The sequence below is a fragment of the Apis laboriosa genome, unplaced genomic scaffold (genome assembly GCF_014066325.1).
Source record: "Apis laboriosa isolate Shangri-la unplaced genomic scaffold, ASM1406632v1 scaffold16_cov148, whole genome shotgun sequence".
NCBI classification, from domain to species: Eukaryota; Metazoa; Arthropoda; class Insecta; order Hymenoptera; family Apidae; genus Apis; species Apis laboriosa.
In genome coordinates, this window is record NW_025222129.1 from 2,528,071 (window position 1) to 2,553,676 (window position 25,606).

The 25,606-nt window shown below is 30.9% G+C and overlaps 4 protein-coding genes across 6 annotated transcripts in view; 2 read left to right on the top strand and 2 right to left on the bottom strand.

Annotated features, from left to right (window-relative positions):
- LOC122710960 (ADP-ribosylation factor-like protein 4C) overlaps positions 1–12,061 on the bottom strand; it is a 36,215-nt gene extending 24,154 nt beyond the window's left edge. For 2 of the 3 annotated variants that reach the window (XR_006346030.1, XM_043929233.1), the window contains exon 1: positions 11,783–12,061. The gene's annotated coding sequence lies outside the window, so the exon portion shown is untranslated. Of the gene's footprint in view, positions 1–9,261; positions 9,367–11,782 lie in introns of those variants that run through there. The other variant, XM_043929235.1, reaches the window with a different exon arrangement.
- Positions 12,062–13,946: 1,885 nt separating this feature from the next.
- On the top strand, positions 13,947–15,533 carry LOC122711184 (28 kDa heat- and acid-stable phosphoprotein-like). The gene is made up of 5 exons (XM_043929701.1): positions 13,947–14,105; positions 14,243–14,340; positions 14,709–14,837; positions 14,925–15,055; positions 15,127–15,533. Exons 1-5 carry the CDS (start codon positions 14,096–14,098, stop codon positions 15,341–15,343), a joined length of 585 nt encoding a protein of 194 aa, XP_043785636.1. The 5' UTR covers positions 13,947–14,095; the 3' UTR covers positions 15,344–15,533.
- Positions 15,534–15,831: 298 nt separating this feature from the next.
- LOC122711166 (lysophospholipid acyltransferase 7) lies at positions 15,832–18,489 on the top strand. Its single transcript, XM_043929658.1, has 6 exons — positions 15,832–16,048; positions 16,725–16,996; positions 17,073–17,224; positions 17,295–17,503; positions 17,574–17,895; positions 17,983–18,489. The coding sequence occupies exons 1-6, from the start codon at positions 15,840–15,842 to the stop codon at positions 18,202–18,204; spliced, it is 1,386 nt and encodes a 461-aa protein (XP_043785593.1). The 5' UTR covers positions 15,832–15,839; the 3' UTR covers positions 18,205–18,489.
- A 1,717-nt stretch (positions 18,490–20,206) lies between these two features.
- On the bottom strand, positions 20,207–22,357 carry LOC122711040 (serine/arginine-rich splicing factor 2). Its single transcript, XM_043929433.1, has 4 exons — positions 22,083–22,357; positions 21,742–21,885; positions 21,470–21,667; positions 20,207–21,382 (listed from the first exon to the last, which is right to left on the bottom strand). Exons 1-4 carry the CDS (start codon positions 22,262–22,264, stop codon positions 21,376–21,378), a joined length of 531 nt encoding a protein of 176 aa, XP_043785368.1. The 5' UTR covers positions 22,265–22,357; the 3' UTR covers positions 20,207–21,375.
- Between the last annotated feature and the right edge of the window lie 3,249 nt (positions 22,358–25,606).

Genomic DNA, 25,606 nt, shown 5'->3' on the forward strand with positions numbered 1-25,606 from the left:
CCAAGCGCAAGTTGTTCACCCGAAGAACTCGTGACGCAGTGAACCGGGATGATGCTCGATAACATACCGTTACACTGATGTAACAGACCTGTCGGCCCGTAAACTTATTCCTGCGTACAAATACACGCGAGAAAAAGAAGGGTACAGCCTTGGCGATCGCCAAGAGGAAGATGAAGAAGAAGAAGAAGAAGAAGAAGAAGAAGAGGAGGAGGAGGAGGATCGTTTCAAGGATGACCGATCATTGCCAATTAAACACCTCCAAGAATCTTTTTAACGGCTCTAAACTCATAAATATCTCGCCATTTCCATTATTGACTTTATTCCATGGAATGGAAATTCTATCTTCTATTTGATACACAGGAAGAAATGTACGTGAATGTTATTTCTCTACTTGAATTTCATGGCCAGTGGTTTGCGAAAATTCATTTTTCAAGATACAGAATTAATAAAAAGATGATTCGTTGATAGGCTGTCGAAATTATTTTCAACGATTGCGCTTCTTCGACATTTAATCGTTTGAATCTAAAATTTTTTAAGTTAACGTTGTACGCGAATATTCTTACGTGCAGGCCTACCTACATAAAAGCGTTGCAAAAGCTATTCGCCTAACTGTTCAATCTCTTACGATTTATCAAATACCCATGAACGTACACTCGAGTTCTCGAGTACACGCGTAATCGTGCGCATTCTGAATTCTCTTTAATTTAAGAATCCCCAATCCGGCACGAGCACGAGCTTCCTAACGACGTCCATTATTATTAATGATGCCGTCGGACATCCAGTATGTGAAACGCAACTGTTGCTCTTACGGAACTTTATCTTTTTTTCTTTTTTTTTTTTTTTTTTTTCTCTCGAAACGATGTCCACCGCGAGAAAATTACACGAAATCACGATGCTGCTGGTTTTCACGCATCCATGCGCATAATGAACTGGGTAAATGGGCCAGGGGCCGAACAATCTCGTCGCTTCTAACACGAATGTCCGAGGAAAGTGGGTCTCGTTCCTTATCAATCGTCTTATCGATGGAACCGCGCCCAACTTAATCCAAGAAACGATAGTGTGTCCAGGAAAAAAAAAATTCATTTGTAAAATTATTCCGTAGAACATCGATGCCAATGCCGCAACGAGATAAGATCGAGCTTCCTTATCTTAATCTTCTTTTTCTTCTTCTATTTCGATCATTCGATCTTGATTTAATTATTTCTACGGATAATTTAATTAATTATACGTTATTCGTAATCGTAAGGGAACGTGACTCGATCGATCATCAAATTATCCGCCATAATTTAAGAAAGATTGCAATTTTGCAGCTTCGTTAAAGACTTCGTTTTCGCATTCATCCGAGAAACTTTCACCCGTCTTTTGGCGTGGAATTGGCTCGTTGATTCGCGACCAGCTCGGTTATTAGCATATCTGACGGTGAATTGAACTCATTATGCACGGTTTCTGGTACGGCTACCAATGCATCCGTTGTAAATAAACAATGGACATTGCATCCATTGTAGTTAGAGAGCCATTATACCCTCCGTCGGCGGTCTTTATGTCGAATTCTATATAAATATAAAGGAGAAATCAGAGTGGATTCGTACGTATTATACATCGTATTTCTCTTCCTTTTTTTAAAATCCCAAGTTTTATAATTTCCATGTGATCACGAAAATTCGTATATCCTCCGATCGTATATCCTCGAACGATATACGATCTACCTTTACATAACAGGTATATAAATCACGATTGGTGGTGAGACGAGGACGTATCTACCCTGTCGATATCGTGAATAATAATTTTTTTATCGCAATGTCGATCGTTTAACGATTTTTAATTTTTTTTTTCTTTCTCTCTCTCTCTTTCTCTTTAATTTCCACGATGATCGATCGATGACGATAAATATAATAATTTATTCGATCCATTATATTTTTTTTTGAAAAACGAGAAAGATCAGTGATATTTGAAGCACGGGCAATTTTCGATCGATCTATTAATTTCAAAACTCGTTTTTTTTTTTCTTTTAAACAGGTTTTATCCATTTCTTCCTTTCTGGCAGAAAAATAGCACACGCATCCATGGATAAAGGCCACCTGTCGCGATCGTTCAACCCGTGCAAATCAATTTTCATACACGACCGGTGCACCTTCGTTCATTCAGTAATCGAGTGCAAGCGTTGTCCCACTCACTTTTACGAATCCCCCTCCCCTTCTCTCCCTCCCGTTTTATCCCTTTCATCTGTTTCCCCCCTCGATATGCTTATGCACCGTCCACGTTTTCATCGAATATCCTGTGTTCCCATTCGCGAATCCCGTACATCTCCGATAAATTCTTCGTACGAAATCGATCCCAAACACGAAAATTCGGACACGATTCACCCGTTCATCCGTTCATTGGATTCCGGAAAAGAATCGAATTTCTACGGTAAGATTTCTAAAAATGTAGCAATAAATCTCCAAAAATCGTAAATCCGCATTGCATAATAAATGAAAGCAACTATCATTTTTTTTACGATCTTCTGAAATTTCTTCCTAAGATTCTCCTCGCAATTAATCTCAGGGATCGTAAAATATTCCAGAGAGAATTTACTTTCTCGAAAATGGCTGATAATTTCATTTTTCTATACGCGGAAACTTGTGGTCCTCTTTCTTCTTTTTCTTTTTTAAAGGAATAACACGTGTTCCTCTCGAACCAACTCGAAGTTTCACTCGATCAATTTTCTCCCCTCCAAAGAAAAAAAAAAAAAAAGAAAAAGAAAAAAGACGCATAATAAAGAATTTATTATCGATCGTTAAATTCGCCACGAACGAGCCACGAAAGTGTTTGGCTCGGAGTGTAGATGTTCGAGAAAGTCGACGAAAATGATTTTTCGCGGAGGCGAAAACGATTGGTCGAAGATAGCCGAGTCGTTTCAAAATCCTCTTCGCGAATCCCCTGCCGCTCGAATCCAGCAATCCGACGATTTATTGTTCGACCGTTGGTTTATATAATAAAGGAGACTCGTTTCCAAGACGTTACCTCGCTTTCACTTCTTACTCAGTATCAGTTATTGATGATTGTGTACGTGTATGTATTACAATTGAAAAAAATTCACACGTGGTCATTCATCTGTGTTCCAAGGAGGGAGCTGTTTCCAATCTTTTGCTTTTACAAGACGTTACCTAACTGAATTGAAGAAGAAACTGATGTACAGAGGTTTCTTGTTCTTGTAGATCAAATAGAAGAATTATTCGTCTTACGATTTGATTATCAAATTCGTGCTTTCTTTCCACTTTTCTTACGAAACGTAAGTAATTAAAGAGAAATATCATATTAATTGTAACAATTAATTATATATTAATTTCCTTCCACTTTTCTTACGTTACGAAACGTAAATATTTAAAGAGAAATATCATATTAATTGTAACGTAAGTATTTAAAGAGAAATATTCCGATTATATTAATTTATATTTATTTATTTCCTTCCACTTTTCTTACGTTACAAAAGTATTTAAAGAGAAATATTCCGAATATATTGATTTATGCTCGTCACTGAAAGAAATCATAATCAAATGTCATCTACTATATCTATATACGAAAAGAGCGTATAACTTCATAATTTATATTTTACGTCGAAAGACGTTAAAATAGTGATAACTTTTATCCCAAGTTTTTGTTTTTTCATCCCTTTTTATGGACGTCTCGTATAAATCGTAGTGTAAGCGTGTACGTAGTTTCTTCATGAATGTTAATATACGGTGTAATGGAAAAACGCGGACGTCTAAATAAGAGGTAAAAAGAGGGCCCATTGTTCCCTTGTCGGGGGGGTTACTTGCATCGTATAGAAGGAGTTAAGGAGCTTAACGAGCTCAATTCACCGTGAAGAAATGCTAATAACGAAATTAGACTTGGTGGATAAATTGTCGACGCAAAAAATCAACGTGATAGCGATTGTGCGCAGAAGACGTGTGCACGTCTTTCTCATAAAGAGATCTAACTCGAATACCCCTTTTTATTATCTCCATTATAGTCTCCTTATAGGGAGAATAATCGTTCAGAGTCTTATCAATAATAAGAAGAATAATCGCGATTCATTGTCGTTTCTCTTCTCGGATATATTTCATTCTTAATTTTGACATCAATTCAATTTAACGACTAATAGTGAAATTTATTTCTTGCTAATTTTTCTTCCATTTCTGCTTCCCATTATACAATAACTGACCAATATTATAATAAATGTATAACGATGACATAGAGAGAATCGAGAGTGAAAGATATAAATAAAAAAAAAAGAACACGTTAAAATACATAATCTTCCAAGTTATTTTAATTTAATTTAATTTAATTTGGCAGATTTCACAAAACGCAAAACGAGCGTGAAAATAAAATTAACACGTACCCACTTTCTTCGTATTAAAGTGGGACGAGAATGATCAATGTTTGATGATGAGAAACGACAATGTCTGGCGAAGCATCGGGGAGCGAGACGAGGTTTGCATGGTCTCGTAAAATGGGCACCTGTTTCACTTCCGACACATCCGAAACGAGGCGGAAATCGGGCTAACGGTCCTTTCGGAGAAAGGACGACTCGTTTTCTCTCGTTCGTTACCTAGATCAAGCTCGACAAGGTAAAAGGCGATGCCACGCGGATCGGATCACGTGTACCCAAAATTTATCGCCAGAAGGGCCCCTTTCTCTTCTTCGTAGATAGATTTATCAAATGGTACGAGTCATCTTCCACGTCTGAATCGTCCCAATTCCCTTTCATGAATTCGATATCGTTAGACAGATGGCCCGGTTCACCATTAGGGAAACACTTTAAATTTTTATCAGACGGATTGATAATTTAAAAATAATAATAATATTTTAAAATATTCGAACCACAAAGCAGAGAGAACATATTTTCGCTGCATCTTGAATATTTATTAAAATACGTGTGCAAAGAAAGAAGATCGTATTAAATGGTATTAATTATGCTGCTCGAGACAGAATTACTAAATTATGGGGAAACACGTTTATGTTTAATTTAGGAAAGAAGATGAACGAGTATCTGGTCAGGAGATGGTGGAAGAGATAAAAATTCAGAATAAAGGACGGCGAATCTAAAAACACTTGATCGAGGGATGTTCTCCCGTGAATCAGTGTGTTCAAAGTTCGACGACACCGCCGGTCTAATTCGAGCAATTCCAATCGACTCACGGGGAAATTGCACCAGTGGCGCCTGAAACTGTCCCTGAAATGTACACTGCGCCGAGCATAAATCGAATAAAGCTGGTCTCGAATTAGAATCCTCTGCATGAACAATTTAACCGGGGACGATATTAACAAAACTTACCATCGGCAAATCTAAAATCCGTCAACTCTGGAAATTTTGAAACCACGTATCTAATTGCAAATGGGATCAGAGTTTCATAAATGTAATTTCGAACCATCTCTATCTATCCAAATATATCCAAAGTTTTTACACGCTGAAAATCTATCCATCCAACTTTCAATCTTTATATCTTTATGTTTTACTAATTCAACGCTTTATTCATCTTCGTTTAAAATTTTCTCTGAGCCCTAAAATCACGTCAAAGATTTCTAAATGCTACGCAAATCCGTACACCATACATATATATATATATATACTCTCAAGCATATCGATGTCGTGCAAGAAGTAGCCAAGAGTTAACAGGATGACACCGAGATTAGCAATGTGGATCGGTGTGTCAATGTTGCAGCTGGCAACGCGGCTGGTTGCCTCGGTGCTGCTATGTCGTATCGGTGGTGCTATCGACTGGTAAAGGGGCGCATGCGTCCCCAACCAATCCCATCCTTCCAACGGGACGTCGAAGAGGACGTGGTCGTCTCCAGGAGACCGTTTAAACGGAGTCTAAACAAATGGTACCTTCGGCCCTTTCGCCTTACCATGTACGCCATGTTTTCTTTTTCTTTCCTTTTTTTTTTAACGCTCTATCCTCGGTTTAATTTCATTCCTTGTCGAAAGGGAAAAATTAAGTCTGTCTCCTCGAGCTGGTTTCACGAGTGTCTTTTTTTTTTTTTTTCGAGTGTATTATTCACAGAATCGGCGAAGAACGAGCGACAAACGGAGTTTCGTTTGATCTTCATCGACGGGATGAAATCAAGCTCGGATAGGTTGATTTTAACGTATTTAAACGGGCTGAAAATCAGATTCGGCTTACTGTTGACTGCACCGGTACCGTTGTAACGCAACTCGTCGCCTGAAATTATTGATTTCCTATACTTTCGCGACGTAAAAATTGGAATGAACGATGGACTCTATCTCTCTGTCTTTCTTCGACTGCAATCATTTTCCTCTTCGTGCGATCGAGATTTCGGAGATGCGAAAAATTTTCTTCTTTTTTTTTTTTTTTTTTACACGATGCGTTAAAATCGTGTTAACATTTAAGGGAGCTACTTTTTCTCTTTTTTCTTTTTTTTATCTTCGTCGAGATTTCTATCAGGTTTCTCGGATTAACATAACAACTCGAGCTACACTGAATAAACGAGGTCCGTGTAAATTGATAATGCCAGACTTCTTCAACGCGCGTACACCTTCCATGGTAAAAAAAAAAAATTATTTCTCGAAGCTGATAAAACAGGTTAAACATATTTATCAGTTGTTATCCATAACGCGACTTCTTCAAACTCGTTTTCTCGATCGAGGTATAAATCAAGTCTTGGAGTCTCGTTGAATTTGTTTTATCAACTTGGAAGTAACCGCGTTCCCAATCTTGTTAACAAATACGTACAAGTGTAATTCTCCACCAGTGTGTAAAATTTCTGCCAAGTATTTACAACTGTAGAAGAAAAACTGAAAACTCTTCGAATCTCTGTGAAGATCATTTACATTTCGTTTAATATTTCGATTACTCGATCGAAGTTCTCGAGTATTTATTATTTTCGTTATTCCTTTCGACGAGGGAAACTGAAACGCTTCGCTCGTTCGTCCAATCGCCTCTGAGATCAAGTTTCTGTTAATTCTTATTTTATTCGCAGTATCTCGGTTACGATTTCCATCGAATCGAAAATCTTTCGAACCCACGATCGGTAAACGCGGTCAAATCAAGAAATGCTGAAGAGTTTCCGGTGGATCGATGGCCCGATGTCGGATGTGTTTACGAAGGAAAAGCAATCTGGGAACTCTCTTTACCCCGTCAACGTGGCTTCGTAATCGAGAATCGCAACTCCGTGCTAGATTCTGCCGACCGAGTAAGCCAAGCCACCGAATAATCCGCCTTCTCCTCCTTTCCGCTCGTGTATTTTGCGGCCAAAAAGGAGTTCGATTGTCGCGAAACTATTCAGGGGAACAATTTTTTATGATACCTCATCTCTCTTAAAAGGGTGTTATATTTCTAGATCTCCTTTTCAAAACTGTTGCTCGTCGTTTCTTAAGTTCAAGATATCCCATAAATGAATGCAGCGATCCATGGATCAAATAGTGGATGAAATATTTATCATGTACGTTTTATATTAATTATTTTAAATTGATTTGAAACTACTTTTTTAAACTTTACAATCGTCCATTTAGAGATTTCCCTGACGATTATTTTAATATATTTATCGATCGATTAATTTCGAAGGTGGGAAATTTTTAATACGAAGTCGAAAAATGTTTAAAAAAAAAAAAAAAAAAAAAAACTCTTGAATCGTTGGATGGCCTTCGCACGGTCCACGATCTCCATCATCAGGGACCCCCTTTTTATTGAGTTATTAGACTCATCCGCATCGTTTCCCTGCAATCTAAAGGGATCCCTTTGATTGTCCCATTTGTTTAACGAGACGATGAGCCCGTGTCACTTCAAATTCCCTCGCAGAAAGAATCCTGCCTCTCTAATTGGTCGCTCGATTATGCTCAATTGCGCCTCCGAGATGATACTTTGAACAGGAAAAAAAAAAAAAAAAAAAAAAAAAAAAGAAAAAAAAAGAAAACGGCGGTGCCACGATTTCGCAAATCTGTTTCGTTAGAGGGAAAAACGGCGGCCTCTCTTATCTCTCTGATCCTCTTTATTATACCTTTACGCATTTTAAAAATTCTAGGGAATTACAGCGCTATTACTATTATCGCCCGTTTCACTTTAATCGTTCCAAGATAAAAATATTCCAGTAAGAAATATAATTCGAAAGTTTTTTTTTCAAAAGTGGAGAAGAATGTATCCTTGGATTTATATAGTGCAACTCGTGAAAAAATACTCGTCACGAGGAGTTAAATAAACTTTGGATCATCCTCTCTTCGTTTTGAATCTCGTGTTAAAGAGGAGTCGTTTTTCTCACGCTTGACCTTAACCTATCTTAAACAATTAAATACTTAACGCGTCGACAAGATTTAAAATATACACAAAGTTTTACTAAAGTTTGTTAAAATATTTTTTTTAAACAACTTGTACCACGAGTTTCGAATTGAATTACAGATATGTTATCATGGTAACGTAAAACATCGATGTAATTAAATTAACTTGTTACGAAAGAGATTGTGCGAAAAACATAGAACACTTGTTTGAATATCATTTTGCTCGTGAAGAGTTTTGAGAAAGATGGCCTCTGTATAAATAAATAACCGAGAATTTTATCGAGCTTAATCTAGACATCGGTATCGTATTTCGTGTGAAATAATTTACCCTCCAAAAATATATCGTCGATCTACATTCAATGGCCGATTCCAATAACCTAAAAACCGAATCCCTTGGATCGTTTTACCGCACTTTCAAGCGTGACGAATGCTGGAAATTATCCGTTCGACTTATGCCCCGAGAAATGGATAACCTAGACCCATTAATCGTGTGAAAATCGAATGGTTAAGTTTTAACACACGGAAAAATATCTTGCTATAATTTATCATATGAAAAATATTTGAAACTAAAAAAAAAAAAAAAGAATTCGATATACCTATTAGATTCTTAATCCAAGAAATTTCTACATTCGAAAACAACTAATTATCGTTCATATCAAAATTCTAATTTCTCGTCTTAGCAGTAATTTATAAATATTTCAAACTCGGATCTTTTTCGCTTTACGCTTTACGAAAATCGCTATTTCCAAGGTCCAAACTAACTCTATTATCTTAAAATCAAAGGAAACATTTAATCCATTTAATAACCAATTTACCATACAACGCTCTACATAAAGCATATATATATATATATAATCAAAGGCCAAAGTGAACTTGTAACTAAAATCTACGTTCATTTTTAATTTATCATATTCGAGATTTATCTAAATTGAATAAATATCATTTCTATAAACTTGTACACGATATATTATAACAGAATATAGAATACATGACTACTTGCATACTCGAGTGCGGAACACGGGATGGAATCCATGAGAAATCACTTTCGTCCGTATAAATCGGCTGGCACATCGGGTGCCGGATTATAATCGCCACGTGCAGCTAGTAACGGCATTCTTGGGTGCCGTTCCCTCGCGAGAACGGCTTGTTTCGACGCTTGTCTCGGAAACTAGGCGAATCCGACTCGTGTTCGACACGAGCCGCTCGATTTCGTCTGGAAAATAGACAACGGGGGGGAGGAACGTTGCACGGATGGAAGAGAAGGCTGTTTTCACAGCTGCGACGATACCTCGTCGTTCTCCGCGTTATTATCGTTTGTTTCTGCTAAACAATCTCGACACGACGTTGGAACGTGACGAGAACCCCGTGAACGGCATTGGTATTTAAGGAACCAGTTGTTTGAAGGCACGTACACTCTCGGCTACAAGTCTCACTTTGCCAACTATAAACTGTAATGTTTATCAGGATATGTTTGTGATAACATCTTTAAAATATAACATAATTCAATTTTTCTTATATTATTTGTGATCGAAGCTTGAGTTTTAAATCGTAATTATAAAATTGTAATTTATATCTATCCTAAGTACACCAAATGTATGGACACTTATGAATAATAGTGTATGTGTATCGATGAGAATGTACAGAGAAATGGTCATGCGCGAGTTTTAGAAATCAAACGCTTTGGAGTGTAATGCGAATATAATTGTGAGTTTTGATACACTTATCAGATATGATATTATATATATATATGTATAACATGTATATCACTTTCTTGAGAAATCTCTTTTTATAGATAAATTAACTTGGATTTAAAATTAATTTTTTTTTTTTTATTATAGAAAAGTTCTAAAAATTTAGAAATTCAATTATGTTTAACCTGAACGACAAAAAATGATTTTTTTTTATGAAAAGAATAATTTTTATCATGAAATTTTTAAGATAAAAAATCGTAAATTATAATTAAAGATTTGTTTTTTTCTTGATAAAAAATAAGTATGAAATTTTGTTTTCAAACATGTCAGTTATCAAATTAAAAAGTTAATCATAGCTATGTCTTGATAAGAAATTACTTGCTTTTTTTTATATTTGAATAACAATTCCATGAGATATCGAGATTAGAAGATTAGAAGAATACTATAAACTAAGGAGGTATTATGAAAAAAGCGAAAACGAAAGCCCTTTGTTAATAAAGGAATCAAAGTTAATGTTTAACGCATCATCCGTCAATTCATAAGCCTTTAACATGGTTGGAAAAAAAAGTTGTATCCAAGCCTTGACTTCTAACCCTATATCCGTGCATGTACAGGCAACACACGTCTTTGATGGTGGTTTTCGTTGTAAGCGTAATTATTGGAAATCCATTACTTCTGAATGAAAAGACTTGCACAAGCTCGCGTCCCGAGTTTGCTTGCTCAATAATGCCAACTGACGAGTACATATAATTTATATTTATTTTCTATGAGATCACTTATGTTCCGTGACGATAAAATTCTTAGAATAAATATCAATTGTCACTAAAGCAATGAACGCAAATGAAAAATGTTAATCGTATCAATTTGACGTGACTCTGTACCATACACAAACCCATAAAACGTTCAGTATATCGTTAAATTGGCCATTCATCAATGTAATACGGAGACAATATGCTCGTTACATTTATGAGAACAATTAAGGGCAGGTTGAAACGTCAAGCAATCGGCGCAACGCATATGTAGATGCTACGCGTCGTTCAAAACATCTTAATTGTAATCAAATATACAATTTCGAGAAAGAAAAAATGCATCATAGTTGTAAGAACATAACAAGAAGTATATTGAAACGATGCTTAACCAATGTTTATGGAAGGGTTGAATTATGGCAATGATTTCGATCAAACATTAAACATATTCTATAAATTCATCTTTTGTGAATATATTAAAAGATGCTTTTACTCGTAAATTTAAAATTGAATTGTTATTAGGGAAGTTTATTAGATAATTGGAAAAAAGATATTATCTAAAAAAATTGAAAAAAAATATTTAAGTACAATATAACATTTTAAATATGTTTGATAAAAATATAAAATATTCAATTTGTAAAGCTACATAGTCACATACAAATATATTCATAAAATATTCTTAAAATATATAACTATATTAGAATAGAAGTATGAATAGAATATATATATATGCATATATATATACGCGCGAATTTCTATTAAATATATTCGATCATATTTCTAACATTTTCATGACGATTAAAGGAAAAAGAAATAAATATCCACTCATAAGATGCAATAAAAGAAATGAAATAACTTTAAATATTATTCGAACTGTCACATCGATGAACAGCTTTACTAAAAATTCATACGCGATTCGAATTCTGTGGCCTGAAGAAATTGAGATCTTCTGACAATCAAACAATATTTAACAATATCAAAAATATAAACATGATAATTTTCTTTCTCATATGAATTATTTTTCTCATGAATATAATTCATAATTTTAACGTTACCAAATAATATAAATATTTTAATAATTGACTTACCATTTTTTATTAAACAGAAATTGTATCCGAAGTCCGAAGACACTTAGAGCTACGGTTGATTATGGACGCACAGAACACGTTACATCGACTTTGACACACTTCTCGCGAACCTCGGGAAAGTAACCAAATTATTGGTTTCTAATATAATAGAAATTTGAACGATATTTTCTATGATTATAGCGTAATAGCACTCGCGAATAAACAGAGTTCAATTCTACGACTTATTCAAATGAATGACATTAGAATACACCAAAACAGTTGCTCACCGGTACAACATTTAGAAAAATCATCAGTTTACGTCTTACAACTCCAAACATCCGAAACAGACTGGCTGCTTCCTTTTCGAATCATAATTTATCTTCCAAAAGTTCCGTAAGGAGGCAGCACAAAACAGATGCGCCATATTTAACCGTCAATAAGAGCGCTTTCGTTCAAATAATACTCTAATCAAAACAAAGCAACTTATGTATTGAAATTCTTTTTCTCTTTTAAATATCTATTAATATTTGGAATATTTAATAATATTATGATACGAAAATAATCTGTTTAATTAATATTAATCAAGAATTTTTCCAAAAATGAAAATATTATATACAAAAAATTACTATTGAAAAAATTGAATTCAAATTTTTATTCTGTATTTCATTTAACAATTTATATAAATAAAATATTATATTTAATAAGAAAACTCTAAAATTAAATTTCTATTCTATTAAAATAATTTCTAAAATATGTTGTATATGATTTCCATTAATTATTAATTTTTATTAGAACACAAATTTATTACAAATTTTATTCAATATTATACTAATATCCTCATAGATATATAAATATTATAACAAATCATTTTTATATGATTCTTTTCATTTTATGAACGATTAGAATTTCAAATTGATCTCTCTAAAAAGCAATCGGCATCAATAAAATCAATTATTCTTAAATAAATTGAAGATTATAATTAAGAATTAAAAAGCCAACAATGATCAAGAATGATCATTGAACAAATAATTGTATTATATATTATTTGTTATAATATAATAAAAAAAAATAAAACAAACAATAAAATATAAATAATTTTTACTAGAGATTCTTTTTGTTTGTTGAATTCGAAATTATGAATCTAAACCATTATATTTTCTTAAAATTAATTATAAATTAATTATAAAATTTTATTTTTAAATCTATTCCTAAAGAAAATATGCAAAAAATAATACATTTATATAGTAATTTTTTTTACTACATATTTATCTATCTAATCTATTCTATTTTTTGAAATAATAATTAAGATAATAATAAATATAAAAATAATACTTAATTTAATTTAAATTTAAAGAAGAAAATAAATAAAATTAAAATTTGTTATCATAAATTTGCAATTTTTATAACATAAGACTACAAAAATTTAAAGCATTCTAGCAGAAAGTTTAATAAATAGAAAATTAAATTACTTGTTCTACGTAAAATTTTATGTATAAAATTCTGTAATTGATTGTATCAAATACATTCAATTATTTTTGGATTCATATTTCTTATTTTATAATATAAAATTAAATAAGTTTGAAAAGTATTAGCTACTAACTTTATTATATAAAATTTACAAAATATTAATTTAAATCATACTATAAATAGAATAAACACTTATACACATATTTTTAAAAACATTTTCAATTAAACTAATGAATTTACTTTATTTAATTCCTTTGATAATTGATGTCAATGCTCTGTATTATCAAATAATTAAAGCATGAACTACGTTGTTCAAGAATAGAAAACATAACGAAGTTCAAGTTCTCGATATGTATTAAATATTTTATTCTAAATTATATATGAATTATAATATTTATTTTATATTTATTCAAAATTTTAATCGAAATATTATATTTCATATATTAAATTTAAGTTAATATTTATAATAAATGAATAAATGACTAGTATATGAATAATACAAAAATAAAGATGAATACTAAATTCTGATCGAAATATCGAAAAGTTAGACAAAACAATTTACATGTCGTTAAAAAAAATAATGATGAATTTACTATATCTGTAATATAAAACAAATACACGAATTATATAATTCTATCTTTCAATCGTTTCAAAAAATTTACGGTAACAAACGTTACCAACCATGCTCGCAAATATTCTATGCAATGGTTCATGCCGCTAGAGCTCGTGGTTGACGACCAAATAAGCAGCAGCGCAGTATTAATCTGACATTAATCGTAATTCTTCTCTCAAAGTAGAGAAGAGGTACCTTTCTTCAAATTTTCGTATAATATTCTTCAAACTACTGTGATCGATTGATTCGAAAAAATGCCGCGCGGTAAGCGCACAAATTATTATTAATTTTCACTTGATACACTTATCATCTTCTTTATCACACTTATTGGCAAGGAAAACGCAGTTTCGTATATTTTGACCTCGAGAAACGAATTTGGATCAAAAGATAATTTTTTTTAGGTAAATATGTCAGTTACAAAGGCCGGAGTCGTCACTTCACTAACCCCGAGGAACTGGAGGAGCAACGACGCCAGGAGGAAAAAAAACTCCAATGGAGAGTCAGTATTTTTAAGTTAACCAACAGCACGACGGCTTAGATATTATTGTTAAGTACGTAAGGTCGAATTATCCTTTGACGGTCGAGCGTGATTGCGTGCACCATTACTGAGATTTTTCACGGAGCACAATACTCCATGTTGGTGCAACTTACTGTTTGAGAGACCGGGCACAAACCTTCAGAAATTCTTAAGAATCAAAAGCGATGGACAGAGCTTAAGATGATTCATTTCATCTGTTCTTTCCACTTGCATTTGTTCTTTCGAAAAAATGTTACATAAATTTTACTTAGGGGGCTGGTAAATAGAAATTCATTAATATAAATGAGAAGCTTCATATTTAAAAGTTATAATAATATTGTTCTTTTTAGAAAAATAAAGGAAAGGATAGCTCTAGTGATGAGGATGAGGAACCCAAAGCACATGGTGATTCAATAAAAAATCATAGTTCTTCAGGGACAGATACTGAAAGTGAATCGGAATCAGAATCTGAAACTGAAGTAAGTTATTTAATAAAATATATAATTAATAAATAATTTATAAATTATTTATAAATTATATTTATAAGTTAATTTTTTAACTTATAGGGAAAAACAAAGGGTGTAGAAAATTTAATTCAAGTTGAAAATCCAAATAGAGTTCAAAAAAAGGCAAAAAAATTATCCCAATTAAATCAATCTCTAGACTCAGCAAAACCAGATTTATCTCGGAGAGAACGGTACAAATTTATGACATATAAAAAAATATATATATTCTAGATTTCATGAATTTTTCCTTTTCTTCTTTCAGAGAACAATTAGAAAGACAAAGAGCATATGCAAATTACCAGAAATTACATGCGGCAGGTAAAACGGATGAAGCACGTGCGGATTTAGCACGATTAGCTATAGTTAAACAACAACGAGAAGAGGCGGCTAGAAAACGAGAAGCCGAGAAGAAACAAAAGGAGCTTGCCCTACAGAGAAAAACGGAACTTAGGCAAAAAGCACTCGGCAAAAAATCCTAGAACGTTTCATTTTGATCAATTATAAAATATTTGATGTCACAGCAATTATTACATTAACAATGACGAACAGTTTAAAATCTACTTTCATATTGATACTAAATAATTAAATCAATTCACGCATTTACAATATGCGTTTGATGAAAATATCCTTGTTTAATTATATATAAATACAATTATTACAATAACTGAACTTACTCATGTTTTATTTTACTCCTACAATTTTTTTTAAATAATCGCTAGAAACCAATAAAATATTAATAATTAATAAAAAAAATGGAATAGAATAATTAAATACTTTAAATTGTAAATTATAGAAAAAAAAATACAAATATAACTATTACTAAACTATTAATAATAATAAACTTCTATAATAATAATAATAAAATTAAGTAGTTAATACAAAGTTCACGGATTTAATAATATGTAGTATATATGCATGCTGAAGGAACGGAAATGATATAGAACGTAGTAGAGTTTCTGCAGCAAAACTTGCAAGATGTGGTCCGATATCGTTTATGTTTCGTTGTTATTATTTTGTGTATTTATCGGATTTTATTATCGAAAAATTGAAGATCCACATGTAAAAAAATGGATCGGCACGATTATTGGTATTGTAGTGATGGCAATTTGTTCTGGAAATTATATACTTTATCCTTTCATGCTTACTCTGATTAATGCGATTATCATAACCAAGCTTTCGCCAAAGTATGATATATTACTTAAATTTTTATATATTTGTTTATTAAATTAAAAATGTTGTATTTTATTTTAATAGATATCATATAACGATCTTCATGTTATTAAATTATATATGTTTAAAACAGTTGATAATTTATCACATTTTATTCGATAATATAATTTTATGTTTTTAAATTATAAATAAATTAAAAATTTATTATTCTAAATATATATTAATAATATATTAATATTCATTTAATAACATTCATTTAATTCTTAAGAGAATTAATAAATTATTTTAAAAAAAGAATTCATTATTATGCAACGATTAAATTTCAATGAGTAATTATTGATGATAAGTAATTAATTCTCTCGAAAATAAATATTAATACATGTTTTTAAGAATAATAAATTTCTAATTTAATTATATTATTAAATAAAATGCAATAAAGCAAAAAAAAAAATTTATTCATTTATTCATTAATTAAATATTTATTAATTAAATTAAAAAAATTAAACTTTACATTTTAAATTAATAGTTTAAAATGTAAAGTTTAACTTAATTTTAAAAAATTTTGATATAAATACACATGACTATAAATATAATAAATATAATAAAATATATATATATATTTTTTCATATATTACTTTTAAAATAAAATATATTAACATATTAACCCCTTTTTTCTTTTTATATTTACAGGAAATGTCATTTGGTCAGCTTTTATTTTTCATTTTTTTATTTACTTTTTTTGTCTCGACTAGGAGATTATATTGGTTTACCAATAGCACCAAGTCATACAAATCTAATACTCATGATATTAACATTAAAATTATCTGGATTAGCATTTGAAATAAATGATTCCATTAATGCGCCAGCTGATGATATACAAGGAATAAATTCTGAAGCAATGAAAAATATTGGATTCTTAGATGTTTTTCATTATGGTTTTGGCTACATGGGACTTATGACTGGTAATTTTATAAAACTTTAATTGTTAAAAGTAATTTAATTTTAATGTTATTTTAAACAGTATATTTCTTTTTATAGGACCATATTATCGGTATAGAACATATTGGGACCATCTACACAGACCATTCTCTAAAATCATAGATCCATGGCCTCTTACATTTTATAAACTTAAACAAATTGCATGTTTTATTGTGTTATTTTTTATAATGGATTACTTGTATCCTGTCAGAGTAATATCAGCCTTTGCTTTAACAGATATAGATAGAACTATGAATATTTAAGTTCCATTTTATATTTCAGTACATTTTAACTGAGGAATATGCAGAACGATCTTTCCTTTATAGACACTTTTATATGTATCCCACATTTATAGTTTTTCGATTAAGAATGTATATTGGAATGGGTCTAGCAGAATGTGGTTGTCAAATGGCTGGACTAGGTGCATATCCCTTAAAATGTACTCCTATACAAGGACTAGGACCTAAAGATTATAAAACCACAGAGGAACTGTAAGAATAACTTTTTCTTTCAATATAATAATATAATTTGAAACGAAAATATATCAATTAAATATTACAGATCTAAAATGCCTGAAAAATTGAAAAATGAAGAATTAAACTTTGATGCTGTGTACAATATGAATGTATGGAAATTAGAAAAATGTAATTCAACAAGAACAGCTATGAAAGCATGGAATGGTTGTGTTCAATATTGGTTTGGTGTTTACATTTATAAACGATTTCCATTGAAAAGTTTACGAACTTTTGCAACTTTAACACTTTCTGCTATTTGGCATGGTTGGTCATCTGGTTATTTTCTCTGTAACTGTCAGATTCCTCTTTTTCTGTTATCCGAAGATATAATTATAAAATTCTATCAACAAAGTAAAGAAAATAGTATTGTAAGTTTCATTTTTAATATCTATTCTTATCTAATTATATATATTAATTTACATTCATGATGTTCATTATGTTACTTTACTTTTTAGGCCAAAAAATTGTGGTATATAGTAGGATGGTATGAAAAAACAACTTGCATGGCATATTTAGGAACACAATTCTTAGTATTAGATTTTAAAGAAAATTTACAGTTTTGTAAACAAGTATACTTTTCTGGACATATCATAGCATTTTTATTATACATAGGTGCTCTTTATTGCAAGCCATATATTTTGAAGAAAAGTACAGAGAATAAGGATAAGGACAAGTAGCCTGTGATTTTTTTTACATCATAAAATTGCATGTCTTTAATATTTAGAAACATAAGACTATTTAAATGAAATGTGTGTTATAATACATTTCATATAATTTTACGCATAAAATCATTTAAATATTTTTAGCATAATATTAAAAATTTTTTCTTTAATGTAATTTTACATACAAGTCATCATATAAAGCCATCTAAATATTTTTAGCATAGTACTAAAAGATATTTTTTTAGAATAATTTTTTTTAATAAATGATAAAAATTTGACATCTAGTCAATGATTATTTAATGATGTCAAAAAACTGTAAAATATTTCTTGTTGTTATTATTATTATAATTTAGAATTATTAAATATTATAGATTTATATAATTTTATAAAGTAAGACTTTTTTTGAATATTTAGAGGGTTTATAATCATTTATTTATATAAATAAGAAATAAAAAGTTCTATTTCTTCAACAAGAATTCTTTATTGATTGAACTCTTCATTTCTCTACAAAGATTCCATTCTTTCCTTAAAAAAAAAATCTTTTATTAACTGTGACATTGTCTTACCTCTAAAATACTTACTATTTTAATGACGAGTGCCTGAAAAACCTGAAAAAAAACACAGGAAAAGCAAAAGAATTTTCCCATTTCCCTCCCTCACCTTTTTCAATTATTTGAAATGTGGCGGCAAGTGTTTCAAGCGATGATCATATAAAAATTAATTTTATAGATCTTACCGAGAACGATATGCGATGCAAGACTCTTTTATAAATATATTAAACAAACACATTTGACAAGTTTTTAATTAAAAGTTGTATAGAAAAAAATACCAACAAAAAAAAAAAGAAAAAAAGTGAAAATCAAAATAAAATTTGTTTTAAAAATTCATTACATATATTAAATTATTTAAAAAAAAAACTACTTTTAAAAATTTATAAAATGTAACTATCAAATTAAATCACTTTGCGATTATATTGATTAATTTGTGAAATATTTATATTTACGATTCAAATTCGTAACTTACGAATTAAATCTATATAGCTGGGAATAAAATAATATATAGTTGGTTTCGAATAAACCAACATTGCCAAAAATCTCTTTTACGAAATACGCGAAACAATTGGTAGACATAAAAGTTGAAATGTCGAGTCGTCGCTCGCGAGGTCTGGTGATGTTCACGTGCTACCTGCAAACCGGACGGTGGTCAAGACCAGCAACTGTGTGTGGCTTTTCGTTGTGCTCTCTGCAAATTTGTCTGCATTCTCGAGACCGTACCCTCTGCAATTTCTGCACGCCGACCCCCCACAGAGAGAGACAGCTTTCGCTCACACACTTTCTCTCTTTTTCTCGCCCTGATCGACTCGCGCGAACCTGCTTTCACCAGACCACCAACCGCTCGCTACTGCAAACTGCTTACAGCCCTGCTACTCGGCTTACTGCTTACTCTCAGCTACCCCATCATCAGCTACACTCGCCACGCCACTCCTTTCCACCGCCTGTGGCACCATAAAATTACAACTTAGTTATAAGGAATAAACGTGTTACATCCGTGTGTGAGGATTTTTATATCTTTTTATCTTTTGTTGAAAGATGTTTGACGATCGATTAATTATAATATTAATATAATATTAATAAAGCCAATTTTAAATATTAAAATTTAGTTTACCTAAGATTAGTTATCTACGATTAATGTTATCTTATAAAAGATTCGAGGAAATAATATTTAGAAATAAATGATTAAAATATTGTTTACAGTAATAAAAGTCCTAAAAAATATATAGAATATATCTCTTTGATTACTATATTATCAAATTTATATCTCGATTGGGGATATTATGTTTTTAGTTTTGTTATACTAGATAATCGAAAATACAAAATTACGATATTTAAATTTTTTCATAGATAAATATAAATAATATAAAATTTCATGATTGAAATTATTTTTTTGACAGTATTATCTACATCTATATGTGTAGTATTTAAACACTGTCTAAAACTATGTGAATAGTTCCGTCTTCTGCATTTTATTACACTTTATTATAAATGGCAAACTTACATAAATAAATCTGTATACTGTTACAGAAACGCAGAACTTATGTCTACAATCTATATATGTATATATATATATATATATCGCGATTTTAATTTTTCTTGTTTCTCTCTCTCTCTCTCTCTTTTTTTAGATTAATTATGTCGTAATATTAATTTATCAATCGAGAGTTAGGTAATCATAAATAATAGAAAACTAAGAACTCAAAATTCTTTTAAAGATATTAGCTTAAAATTTATACAGAAGTCGGACTCAAGTCGACCACATACAGTTTACATTACCTGCTAATTACCATATTAACACCCTCATGTATTTCCAGGAATAATTTAATCCACCTTGCTTGATTCAAACAATTTCAAAATAACAGAAAACGATTTCACAATTGATATTTTATCGAAACAGTTGGTTTCTAATTATTACTTAATTAATAATTATACTATGTAGTTAAAAGTATTCATAATGACTCAAGAAGTGGAAGGGAAAAAATGAAATGTTATTGTTTTTAATCCACTTATATCGAGACATACTAAAAATTGTGCACACTATATTTCAATATAAGATAAAAATATCATATGATCAAACTAATAACAATTATTTTTATTTATTTATAAAGTGTAAATTCGAATATTGTCTGCTCTATTTGTCCAAAATTCAAGTTTATCTTTAAGAGCAGAATTCAGAAAGATCATTTAAAATTCATATAAGTGCTAGAGCATATAACAAACTTTAATTCATTGATCAAAACAAGCTGTTTCGGTCGCTATAACAACGTCCATACACGCGAAAACAGAAAAACACATTTACTTTCTTCTGATCAGGAATAAGCACTGCTTGAGACAATATATCACTTAACAGAGTAAGAATAATTATGAAAACTTGCAAATGAAAATCTTCGCGAGTCCAATAAACTAATAGTCTAGATACATTACATTAAAATTAGTTTTTGGGTTTTATCTTTTTCACCCAAGAAGTGCGTTGTCATAATTAATATGTAAGTGACAGAAAAAATGTGAACGTGCGACAGTGTTGCTCTAGATATAGAGGGTAATAGAATACCTTTTTTGTTCTCAAGAAACGATTATTCTGCACTTGCGGCGCGTGCATCTGTTCGTAGTTGTACTTGTATATGGTTCAACTTCAGTCCCTGTAAAGATAAAATTATATAAATATTTATTTTCTATTACAAATTCTAAACTAAAAAAAAAATTTAATCTATAAGTATAAAATTTACCTTGATTTGGAACGACTATCTTTTTGTCTATCTGGAGACTTGCTACGAGAACGAGACTTTCCACGCGAGCTTTTACTGTCAGAACGCGAGCGGCTACGACTGCGACTATATGAACGCCTACGATCTCTATCACGACTTCTTGATCTACTACGTGATCTAGAACGTGAGCGTCTTCGATCTCTGCTCCTGCTACGTGATCTACAAATAATATCGTTAATAAAGTTATTTTATTTTAAAATATATATAATGAAAAATATTTTAATAATAATTACCTTCCTCGTCGACGACTACCACGACTTCGGTGTGGTGAAGTTGGTCGTCCATATCGTGCCATTTGAACTCTAAGTTCCCTACCATCTAACAGCCTTCCATCCATAGCATCTAATGCATCTTCTGCATCGCGTTTATCATAAAATCTAAAATAAAAATTCATAATAGTAAAAATGTTATTTTTAGATTTATAAAGAGTAAATAATTAATTGGATAATATACATTGATGTTTGTTACTATCTACTTCATTGTCTAAATATCATAGTGACGTCACATATATTCTAATAAGCAAAATGTAATTAATATTGATAAATATGAAAAAAAAACTTATTTTTTAATATACCTGACGAATGCAAATCCACGGCTTTCTCGAGTAAAGCGATCTCTAGGGATGTAAATGTCGCCGACCTCACCACATCTTTCGAACACGCGTCTCAAATCCTCCGGCGTCGTTCTATACGTGAGATTATCCACTTTTAGGGAAACCATCCCATCAATACGCGGCGGTGGTCTGCCGTAACTCATTTTCTTGAATTTTTCTTGATCTTCAGAAATAATAAAAACAGCACTTCAATATGAAAAATCAGTTTTAGATCAAGTACTGGACATCCGCGCACATCAAAGACAAGATGGCGAGTAACGGAAGAATGAATTCAAGGCGCAATATGGTAGGAAATGACGTAAATAAAATTTCTTACTACGTGCATCAATTTCAAGTTCTTTTCATCAAAAATCTTTTTTTTTTATAATATATAAAAATAATAAATAAGATATATAATATATCATTAATTTAGTAATAATCTTTTAAATAAATAATTATGATTTCGTAATTTAAATAAATAGCAATAAAGATTAAAAATACAAACAAAAAAAAGAAATAAAAATTATCCATTAACAATATTTTTTTTATTAAATATGCGAATTTCATTTTAATTTGTTTATATATTTTATAAAAATATTTATATGTTTTAAATAATTTCATTATATCAGATATAAAATGACTCACGTTGTTCAATGTCCGAATAATTTCAAATTTAAATTCGTGATAATTTGTATGAAAAGAAAAAGAGAGAAAAAAGATAAAAACAGTTAAAATTGCTCATTTTATCTAAAGCAAAAGAAAGTACAAAAATTTTTAATGCAATGTTATTCCACATTTTAAAATGTGAAAAATGGAAAATAATGTAAAATGACGTTAATAAAAAGAATCAATAAATAGATATCGACTCGTTTTAGTGTTTCATTCCCGAATAGATTTTTATATAAAAAAATTATATTCCTCATGTACAGTATCAAACACACGCATCCAATGGTAGTAAACATTGATCGTAACAAATCATTAACGCATTACTTTTTTATTTAAGTTTCAATGAAGCTGCATCTGTGGTATCACAACAATGCCCTTGCAATAAGATGCCCCCCAAAATAATCTGTCAACATTGCTTAAAAATCCTTCGATACAATTACAGCTTCGATCTCGTTTTATACGTTTATAAAAACGAATCGTACCAACCGTAAGAAAGGGCAAACGCAGTTGTACATTTTGGTCCTTTGCCCAGCGATCTTCTGTGTCTGTTGTATCGACATGTTTGCGCAAAACAGACGATCTTATACGTGATAAAAAGAGACAAAAAGTAAAAGGAGAGAATTAAGAACAAACGTTGATTTTTAATATATTTAGAAAATCGAGTAAAAAAAGAATTAAAAAAAGAAAGCAAACGTGCTTACAACAAACACAGTACGTACAATACTTTTTTGACTTAGCTAGGCGGTAGGCGCAAAAAATAAGAGACGTCGAGTAATCGCAATTTTCGCCCTGTTTTTTTTTTTTTTTTTATTTTTCTATCTTCCTTTTTCCCTAAAGATTCATTGATGAATCGTTGACAGAATCACGTGCATGTGTATAAAGTATGGTCTCAAAATTAAAAGAAAAAAAATAAAAGAAAAAAGTTGTTTATAAAAAAATTTTTAACAAATCACATAGAAACTCAATAAATAGTTTAGAAATGTTTAACAGGTATCTTATTATTACATGATATAAAAAAAGAAAAAAGAGATTTCTCTCTAAAAGATTCTTATTAAAAAAAAAAAAAAAAAATGAAGATAGATGAAATTTTTGAATCAAAGAAATAATACATAATAAGATATAAAATATCTTTGAAAAATTACACCCGTAATATCAATGGAGTATTTAGGTACACCTGTCATGGGTGATTCTTCCCTTATCGATGTTTCACGTTAAAATTATAAATTAAAAAAGCATCCCAACAATTTCATATATGGGATATATGATTCATTAAAAATATAATATTAAAAATACATACATACATACATACATATATATATGTATATATGTATACATGTATATATATGTATATATTAAAACACAGGCAAAATGAATTTAGCAGGTCGATTGTACGAAGGGTAAATGTTCGAATAACGAAGAGAAGAAATATCCGATAATTGTGAAATATTTGAGACCGAACTTGGACGACGCGACGTCTCTTCATGGTGCATTCGTGGGCGCTGGACGTCGCCCCGTTCAAGCCACCGCTTACACTAATTACTATTCAACAATTCAAAATACTTATAATGATACACACAACCATGAATAATCTCAACAGCTGCTGGCCTTAGCCCGAACTAACTTATTATCGTAAATATTCGTGGATACAAAAGTAATTCATTTTCTTCTTTATATCTTTTTTTGTCATCGTTTCGTTATCGCTCTATTGCTATATCATCGCGTATTTAATAACATACACAAGTGCATAAATATGCTAACGAGTTTTTTGTTTTAAGTTAGTTTCCGGCCTGTCAGAGCTCCGCAACGCTCTTATACATAACGCTGGTTCATCAGATCGTGCATTAGAATATTTCGACATTAATTATTTCTCTTTTTCTATCTCTTTGTTGCTTCTTTCATTCGAAATTGTTTCTTTCTTCGCTCGGTTCGCATTATATGGTTGTATACAAAATATTGTAATCAGGGCACTCACAATTATCAGTCGCATGCGTTTTCTCTTTCTCTTTTCTTTTCTTTCTCCTATTTTTTATTTCTTCGAACAATAATTATTAAAAATTATAAATCGCGATACATTTTTTCGTTCTATATCATCTTTTTTTCTTTTATTTTCAATCACTTGTTCTTGAATTAAAGGAAAAGAAAAAGGAAAAGAAAAAGAAAACGCATCTCTCCATTCATCATCCACTGCCTTTACAATAATTCTTTCTCGGCTTCACGTACGATTAACTCACCAATCCGTGTCTCACGTTTTAATTTATATCCGTTTATTAATATTATTTACGCTCGATATAAAAATAATACTCAGTCGATTAGTACAGATTTAATACTCAGTGTAAGAACTGGGGAAGGGGTCTTGGCGCTTCCAGTTTTTACCATGTTTTTTTCTCTTTTTTCTTTTTTTTTTTTTTTTTTTTTTTAAATTCTTTTTACAATGTTTTTACGATTTACGCCTCTGTTATCGTTTTTTGTCTCTCCACCGTTTAATATATCGTGTGTACGTTTCACTTATGCATTAAGTTACGTACAATGTAAATGTACGTCATGTGTGTATAATGTGTGTAATGCGTAATAAACGCGCATTTAATGGGTATGTGTATTTATGTATGTGACTTAGGATTTCTACCGAGGAACCCGGTGAAATCAAAAGATTCACGGTCGCGCAGACGGACGGAACAAAGCTGCGAGTTAATAATTAATTATTCCTCGACTCAAATCGTAGAGGTATCGACGATTTACCTCTATTATTATTATTTTTTTTTTTTCTTCATATCATCCCGCGAAAACCCCTTCTCTCTTTGTCATGTACAATTATGCATTCTTCGTCTCGTTTTTTTTTTTTT

What these genes read in the sequence shown, in the direction of transcription:
- LOC122711184 (XM_043929701.1), top strand. An exon ending in AATCAGAATCTGAAACTGAA is followed by an intron (nt 14,838 to 14,924) that starts GTAAGTTATTTA and finishes TTTAACTTATAG; the next exon opens with GGAAAAACAAAGGGTGTAGA. An exon ending in GATTTATCTCGGAGAGAACG is followed by an intron (nt 15,056 to 15,126) that starts GTACAAATTTAT and finishes TTCTTCTTTCAG; the next exon opens with AGAACAATTAGAAAGACAAA.
- LOC122711040 (XM_043929433.1), bottom strand. Translation starts at nt 22,264, where the DNA reads ATGAGTTACGGCAGACCACCGCCGCGTATTGATGGGATGGTTTCCCTA. An exon ending in CGTGGATTTGCATTCGTCAG is followed by an intron (nt 21,886 to 22,082) that starts GTATATTAAAAA and finishes TTTTTATTTTAG; the next exon opens with ATTTTATGATAAACGCGATG. An exon ending in GGTAGTCGTCGACGAGGAAG is followed by an intron (nt 21,668 to 21,741) that starts GTAATTATTATT and finishes TATTATTTGTAG; the next exon opens with ATCACGTAGCAGGAGCAGAG.
- LOC122711166 (XM_043929658.1), top strand. Translation starts at nt 15,840, where the DNA reads ATGTGGTCCGATATCGTTTATGTTTCGTTGTTATTATTTTGTGTATTT. An exon ending in ATAACCAAGCTTTCGCCAAA is followed by an intron (nt 16,049 to 16,724) that starts GTATGATATATT and finishes TTATATTTACAG; the next exon opens with GAAATGTCATTTGGTCAGCT. An exon ending in ATTACTTGTATCCTGTCAGA is followed by an intron (nt 17,225 to 17,294) that starts GTAATATCAGCC and finishes TTTATATTTCAG; the next exon opens with TACATTTTAACTGAGGAATA.